Genomic DNA, 8376 nt, shown 5'->3' with positions numbered 1-8376 from the left:
AAATAAAATAAAATAAAATAAAATAAAATAAAATAAAATAAAATAAAATAAAATTTTAAATTTAAAAACCAATCAAATCCTCTTTAAGAAAAGCAATAAATCTGAACATATGTGAAGTATTAAAAAAGGAATCTCACACAGATTGCTGGAAAGGAGTCTGTCCTGCATCCCATCTCTGGGCATGGAGCAGGATTTCCAGAAACGCTCAGTGTTTTGGGACAGAGGCCCATGTAGGGGCACTTTCCCTCCCTACTCTGTGCGTTGACCCACACCTTCTCCAACATGCATGGCCAGTCTGCACCATTTCCCCAGTGTGCAGATGAGGAGAGAGCAAGGCTGATGCACGTCTGTACTATTCCTGAGAAGTGAAAAGGCCCTTCGATGCCTCCCCCGGGAAATGCATTTGCACTGCTTCACTACAGAGTCCCACTTTCAAGTCTAGCTGACCCCTCACTGGGCTGCAAATCACTGCTCTGCTGACCTCTGCAGACCAGACCAGCCCCTCCCTCTGTGCCAAGTAGTCAGTCTCTGGAATCAGAGCATGGTTTGATAGGATGGACAGTGGCACAGCAGTAAAACACAACATACCACAAGGTTGACCCATGTGGCAAGGCTCTGGGTTCAAATCCAAAGACCTCCCTGAGTACACCAGGCATGTGCTTACCCTGATAATCTGGGGCTGTCAGGCTAGCAGTGAACTGGTGTGAAGACCGTGAAAGGGATATCTGTCCGTCTCTGTCTTTCTCTCTCTCTGTCTCTCTCTCTCGCTCACAGAAGAAATAAATAAACTTTAAAAAAAAAATTAAAAAAAAAACAGGCTCTACTCTTTCCATGTGCCCTTGGGCACACAACACAAGCTCTACGAGGGGCTCATTTTCCCCTTCTGTGAAATGGGGTGATGACAGCAAAGGTGGCACTTCATAGGTGTGTATGAGATAATGCACACAAAGGCTTGTCCAGCCAGGGATAGCCCTACCATGTGCACAATAAACAGTAGCTTAAATGTAAAATGGGTTCAAGTGCATGTGAGGATCTGCTCTCCTCAAGCAGCAAGGCATATGGACCACAAAGCTATCTGTATCTCGCCTCTTCCCAAGGAGCATCTCGGCCATGGTATCTTTCTGTTTCTTACCCTCCCATTCTGGGTCCCTCCTTCTCTTCCCACTCACTCAGCTGAACCAGGACATGGTACAGTCATTTCTGAATACGCAGAGGGAAAATGTTCACAGGCTGTAGGGCCTCAGCATGAGAGGGTAGAAGCTACATAGAGGTCAGAATAAGCACACATCCCAGTCTCCCAGGGTAATCCCAGACTTCTAGAAATCCGGGCAGAGGGCGATGCTCCAGAGTGGGAAGGCTGCTCAAAATTGTTAGCACATTCTGGATGCTAATTGCTGATGAGCTCTTCTTCAACCCAGGCAGCTCAGACATGCCAGACACAGCCTTCTTGTTCCCGGGCAGGAGAATCAAACGGCGCAGTGGCAGCTTGGGCCTGGCCCAGGTGCACTGCATGGGGAGAAGAGGACATTTCCACACTTGCATGGGGATGTCCATCCCAGCATAGCCTCAAAAAAGAAGCTATGGGTGCTGACTTAGCCAGACGTGGGCCATCTACCTTTCTTGTCTGTTAGATCAGGCATGTGGACAAGCCTGACTCAAAGGCAGCCCTCCAGCACCACCACAGCCTGCAAGTGTGCAGTTTAACTTCCCAGAGGACACAGACAAATCTTTCCTTAGTTCATCGCTTGATAAATCTCTGCCTTCCCTGGACAGAGCCCAAAAACGTGGAGAAGGCAGTGTGAGGTAACTGAGCGAGGCGTGTACAGATAGGCTACCCTTCACAGAGCCAGCCACAGATCAGCTCACAAACCTTATGTAAGGTAAGTACCCAAGCATGAATACAAACACAAGGCTAGGCATTGAATAAATCTGTGTACCTTGGAAGAGTCACACCCTGCCTGCTGGTTCACTGCTCAAAAGCTACTCTGCCCTACAGCTGAACCTGCCAGCAACCACCTTTAGGCCCAGACACCACCAGTGTCTGTCTTCCCAGCAGTTTGTTAAACTCACCTGGCCAAATCTTCACGCTCTTGAACCTGAAAAAAGCTCCCCAGAACATCCAGTGAGTCCCAGGCAACCTGTTCCCAGCAGGACTGACTGCATAAGTTTCAGAGCACAATGTCCCTCATTTAAAAATTATTATAAATTTCAAGATAATTAGGATATTTGTCATTTTCTTTAAAAAAAAAAAATCTGAAGAAATTGGAGCCCTGGTGTACTGAAGATGGGAGGGAAATGTGGTGCAGACACTGTAGAAAACACTGGCAGTTTCTCAAAAAAAACAAAATTAAAGTCGTATTACCATCTGAGCCAGTAATTCCACATCTGGGGATATACTCACAACAACTGAAAGTAGGGGTCCAGCTCAGTAGTAAGGCACTAAAGCACAACTTAAGCAAGGTTGGATCTATTGGGAAAATCACAGGTTGGTTTCCCTGTGGACCTGCAGGTGCCAGGCTTGTGCACTCCCGATTCTGACTTGTCTGGAAAGGCTGAGGCAGGCAGTGGTATGAGACCTTGTGGAGGGTGCTTGTCTTTCTTTCTGTTTCTCACTTTCGTGAAAGAAATAAACTCAAAAAGAAAACATTTAGAGTTTGAAAATGTTCAAAATAATTTTTAAAAAAGTAGAACTTGAACAAACACATGTACACTGATGTTCACAGCATCATTATTCACAACTCAAAAGTAGCAAAAAGCCAAATGTCTACTAATAGATGAATGAATAGAACATGGCATATACATATGATAGTCCTTTAAAAAGGAAAATTCTGACACATTCTACAACATGTATGAACCCTGAAGATACTATGCTAATTAAAATAAGCCACAAAAGGACAAATACTGCACGATTCTACTTATATGAGGCTCCTAGAGGAGCTGAATTCAGAGACAGAAAGCAAAATGGTGGTTGGGACCAGCAGTTAGCGTAATGGCTATGTCACTGAACTCCCATGTAGCCGACTACGGTTCGAGTCCTGGACCCGGTGGCATAAACTCATGCCAGGCATGTGTGCATGCACGCCCAAGATCCCGAGGGAGAATGGAGAAGGGATTGCGGTGTGGCCATCCCCCCAGGGGGGTGAATTCTCACTTTCTATCTCTCTATCTCTCTCTTTCTGGCGAGCTCACGCACCATATAGCAAAAACCTCTCCAAAATAAAAGCAAAATGGTGGTTGTCAGAAACTGGGATAGGAGGAAATGGGGAGTTATTGTTTAATGGGTGCAAGGTTTTTGGGGGCAAGATGAAAGTTCTGCAGATGGATGGTGGTTGCCGAACAGTGTGAATGTCCTTAACATGACTGAAGAGTACATCTGAAAAGATTAAAGTGGGAAATTTGATATATGCATATTTTACCACAATTTTAAAAAGAACTCAAGTTATGACAGCAGAGCATTAAACTAAGCTAAGCAAGGTCTTTCCAACTGAGGTCTTGTGTGACTGCACAAGTCTTAGGCCCACAACACTGGTTCTGGTTCTCAAGAAGGCTTCTCTTTCAGAACTCAGCTGCCCTACTTTGTAAGGCCAGGGCCTCTCCAGCAGAGCTGCTGTGGGCCTGACGAGCAATGTTATATTTTAATAGTCATTTCAATTGACTATAAAAATACTGCATCACATAATAAAATTGCTTTTGCACCATGGTAGAAATACTTAGCAAGAGATGAGAAATACTTAGCAAGAGGCTATAAACCCCTATTTACTTGCTTACAGAGCTGCTTATAGAGCTGCTGCTGAACAGGACAAAAGCAGATGATGATAAAAGGAAGGAGGGTGAGAATCTATCCCAGAAAATGCACATAACAGTGTCCACCATGATACTCAATAGACAGGAGCACTCACGGCTCTTTTTAAGGTACTGAGCAAAAAATAAATATCTCTCTGCTCTTTTATTTCTTTTTTAACTTTTCAAGGTCCATCAAATTTGACATCAGAAAACACTCATTTTCCTACAACTCCCTGTTCTTTCACATGACTCACTCATAGTGTGTTCTGGGAAATATCAAAGCTGACCCCTGAGGAGCCACAAAACTCTCCAACCCTAACACATATAGAGAAGGCTTCTCTACCAAAAATTTCCTGCGAAAATCCCAACTACAAATGAGAGATGCGCTATCCACACTAATTTCCACAAGTTCTATACCTCAAAGGCATTCGGTATGAAAGATGGAGGCTCCATAGACAGTGTAACATTACCACCACCTCCACCACCATTATCAACAACACTACAACCACCAGCACCATTACCAATACCACATCACATCCCCAACATCATTACCACTACCACTGCTACCATCTCTACCACCACCATAGCATCAATAATAATATCACCACTACCACCGCCACCATCACCAACAATACTACCAACTTCATAGAGACAGAAAGCAGAATGATCATTGCCAGAAACTGGGACTAGCAGGAAATGGGAGTTATTGTTTAATGGGTGCACGTTTTTGTTTATTCTTATTATTACTATTACTACTACTTCTACCACCACCACTACCATTATCACCAACATTACCTTCATCATTAATAGTAATATTACCAGTATCAGCAGTGGCATCACTACCAACACCATCACGATCACCATCATCATGGTAATAGTCATAGTTAAACTTCATTCTGCAGTAAGACCAGAAACTTCATTAAACACTTCATGCCTCTCTTCATATAATCCCCTATCAGTCCTATGAAGTGTTACTAACAGTGTCCTGTTTCTGCACATAAAGACTCTGAGGCAAAGAACAAGGAGAAAGGCGAGTGAGCTGCCAGATCAGCCTTGGGACATCATGTGACCTCTTGCTTTGAGAACAGCCCTCCTTGCAAATCTCAAACAAAGAGTAACTATACTGCTGCTTCCACAACAAAGGCTTCAGCATCCCTCTCTCTAACGCCAACTCCCCTTTGCTTCAAAGACCCTGTGATATTGTAGACAGTGTCAAAGGTCCCACAGACCTTACTCCAGAAAGTCCTTGAGACATGACGAAATAATTCTATTAATCCCATGGGAACCCTAGTCTACAAGAGAAGGCGCCTTTCTCTGTCCTGTCTAGGCTGACCTAACCCTTCAGGCAAGTGCAAAGCAGACCTCTGAGATGTCAATCAATTCCATCCAACAAATGCAACATATTTAGCACCCAAGATTCCAGGTAAGCACTGTAGGACATATGGAAATTAACAAAAGACCATTCCTACACCCAAAATAGCTCACAGTCTCAAACAATCTCCTTTTGGCCTAAAACAGAGACAAAACTAATATAGATAAGGTAAATCAACTCTGACTAGAAGTCAGGTCTCCAAATAAGATCAACTGGTAAAAACTAACAGGAGCCACTACACTCTTACTATGAAATAACCACTGATGATTGCTTCCCAAGGATTATCTAATTAATTGCTCTAATTGTATTAGCACAAAAACTTTACAAGCAAAGGATGACTATTATTCCATTTTCGCAGGTTAAAAAAAACTGAAGTTTAGAGAAGATATTAAATTTTGCTCAAAACCACAGGTCTATAAGGTGACAAAAATCAGGTTCTGGAGCTTTATTTTCCTGACCCAGCCTGAGATTTTTGACCCAGTTATGGGTCCCTAACTACCACACTGCATGGTTGCCTAACACCTGGACCCACAATCTAAAAAAGAACAGCCTTCCCAGTGGCAGCTGGACACAGCTTGCCTTTTGGATACCCTCTCCCTTTGGTGGCTCCCTGAATAGCTCTCATAAAACCAGCCAGAGAGATGTCAAAACAAAAGCCACACAAAATATCATCTAATATCACACAAGGACTGTCACAAGCAAACCTTGTCACAAAGTCCTTTTTAGGTGAAATACTCTCTAGTAATACTTTTCCCCTCCAGATCCTTCCTGCATTAGTCAAACTCCTACATTTTCCTGTCTAACATGAATTTATAGTTATAGCACAAAGAGGACATTCAATACTCTATGCTCTCATCACACAGAGATCCATCCGGGTCTCAGCTCTGCCCTCACGCCTCCAAAATAAAGCAGGAAAGCCAAAGATGCCCCAGGAAAAGGGAGTTCACAAGGATGGATGCCATTATAGGAGCGCCCCTCATGCACCTACCCACTCAGCACTGCCATGTGCAAGTGATAGGTTAATAACTGCACAAAGGCTCAGGGTTGAAGAAGAGAGTAGGAACTGAAATCCAGCCCAGATTGTGCTTTTTAAGCAGCATATCCACCCTATGGAGGCACCTTTCTGCAGCACCCAACACTCCACTCAGAGAGAGGGTTGCATGACAGCAGGAGTGGGATGTGTTAACTTCATGTCCCCAGGGCCCAGTGCACATGCAAAATAAACATCTTCAAGACTCAACTGAGACTGACTGGCAAACAACTTCAGAGAGGGAGGGAATCAGGTAGGAGAAAAGGATCTGGTCCCTCTCCCCCATAGGATCTGCACTCACCAGGAAAGGGAAGGCTAGCATCCAGAAGGATGCCAGAAGATCCCAGCAAAGGTACAAGTTCAGTTACATAGGAGAACAAGGTCAAGGAAGGGGAGGGCTGGGTAAAGGGATTCTAAATGCTGGGTTTGCTGAGTGAACACATCCAGCTCCAGCCCTGCCTCTGACCAGTGCAGAGGGCCAGGTAAGGTAACACATGCTAAGCTCAGCAAACACACCCTCCAGATGGGTAGAAGTGGCAAAGTTCCCTTTGGGAGACAGGATGGAAAATCCAGCCCAAAGGACCAAAGAACTTCAGATACCACACATAGGAAGTTTATAGAGTCAACTGCAGCTGAAAAACTAGATACCAAATCACTGTTTCTTAAAAAATTAAGCCTTCTGGGAATCAACAGCTCTGACTCAGTATATCTGACCCTTCAACCCCTGTTCCAGGGACTCTTTCCACTCCATCTGTGGCCCTGGAACATTCTCAGAGCCAGCTTCTAGTGCGACCTCCCTCATGCCACAGCAAGTAGCAAAGGTTCAACCAGAAGCTCTTGCAAGACTTGGTTAGGTTACAGTTCTTTTGTCCCAGTTCCGGCTGACCTGAGAAGGCCACATCTGTCCTCAGTTATGGGCCAGGACTAGACGGTAGGAAGTGACCCACAATCTGACCAGATCTGCCTTACAGTGCACATCTGATCCAAGCAGTGAGCTTGTCCATTCTGTCCCGAGATGTGTGGTAATGAATTCCCTATAGCAGAAAGTGTGCAAGCTATTTATAATAGCCAAAAGATCCCAAGATCTGAGTACCCATCAACAGATAAATGGATTAAACAAAATACAGAATATACAAACAATGGAATATTATTCATGGCAATGAAATACTGCCTCATGCAGTGACAGGGATGAACTTTGAAGATACTACGCTAAGCGAAACAATCACAAAAGGACAGATATTGCATGTCCCATTCATATGAGATCCTTAGAGTAATCATAGACAGAAAGTAGATTAGAAGTTACCAGGGACTGAGGAGAGGAGGAATGCAGAGTTAGCATTTGGTGGGTAACAGTTTCTATCTGGGGTGGTGACAAAGTCTTGGAAACAGTAGTTATGGTTACATAACATAGATATACTTAATGCCATTGACTTGTAAACTTAGAAATAGTTACAATAGAAAATTCTATGTAATGTGTATATTTTTAACCACTTATAAAAATAATGTCATACACCCCAAAACATAGGATTATGCACTTTAAATGAGTATCTTGTATGGTATGTGAAAAATATCTCAATAAAGCTGTTAAAAAAAAAAATCATGCAGTGGTGTCCCTGCCCATCATGTAAACATTTACCAACAAGGGAAGGTTGCAAATGACATCTGAACACTCCAAATTTTACCCAGTAAAGTACTGAGATCACGAGATGCATCACAGTGATTTGCTGATGATCCCTTATGCACAACCACCCACCCACTGAGCTGCCTGCATCAGCAAATCATCAGACGCCTTCAAGAAACTGCTGTCCACGGCCAACTGAAAGCCAGCTGTCAGTCACAGGGTCCCCATCTACAATCCCAAGGACCAAGAGACAGGCGCCTCTTGGGACCAATGGCAGGGGACGATCTCAAGGATGCATAGCTGAGTAAATCCAGATATAATAAACAAGTGTAATACTTGGTACATTCATTTTCCTAGAAAACCCATACAAACACCGTAACAGAATTCAGATCCCGAACCGGACCCATAGTGCAATGGGTGAGAACTCTGTATAGACGACAGGAAACCACATGGCCAACTATGGCTTAGGTCCTATCCCCAGTGGTTCGAAAAACATGTGCCCAAAATCCTGATGAGATTGAGAAATGGAGGAAAAAGGATTCCAGTGTGACCATACCCCATCAGAGTGTC

General features: G+C 43.8%; 1 protein-coding gene across 1 annotated transcript in view; it reads right to left on the bottom strand.

Moving 5' to 3' along the window:
* The window catches only part of DOCK1 (dedicator of cytokinesis 1), a 597377-nt gene that overhangs the window by 569374 nt on the left and 19627 nt on the right, over nt 1-8376 (bottom strand). Inside the window, exons 6-8 of the mRNA XM_014587219.2 lie at nt 4579-4679; nt 4336-4469; nt 1287-1506 (exon numbers count right to left, since the gene is read on the bottom strand). Coding sequence (XP_014442705.1) covers nt 1287-1506; nt 4336-4469; nt 4579-4679 — 455 coding nt within the window. The remainder of the gene's footprint in view (nt 1-1286; nt 1507-4335; nt 4470-4578; nt 4680-8376) is intronic.

The sequence above is a fragment of the Tupaia chinensis genome, unplaced genomic scaffold (genome assembly GCF_000334495.1).
Source record: "Tupaia chinensis unplaced genomic scaffold, TupChi_1.0 Scaffold000197_1, whole genome shotgun sequence".
Classification (NCBI taxonomy): Eukaryota; Metazoa; Chordata; class Mammalia; order Scandentia; family Tupaiidae; genus Tupaia; species Tupaia belangeri.
Note: the sequence above shows the minus strand (reverse complement) of the source record. Positions and strands in the feature narration are given on the sequence as shown.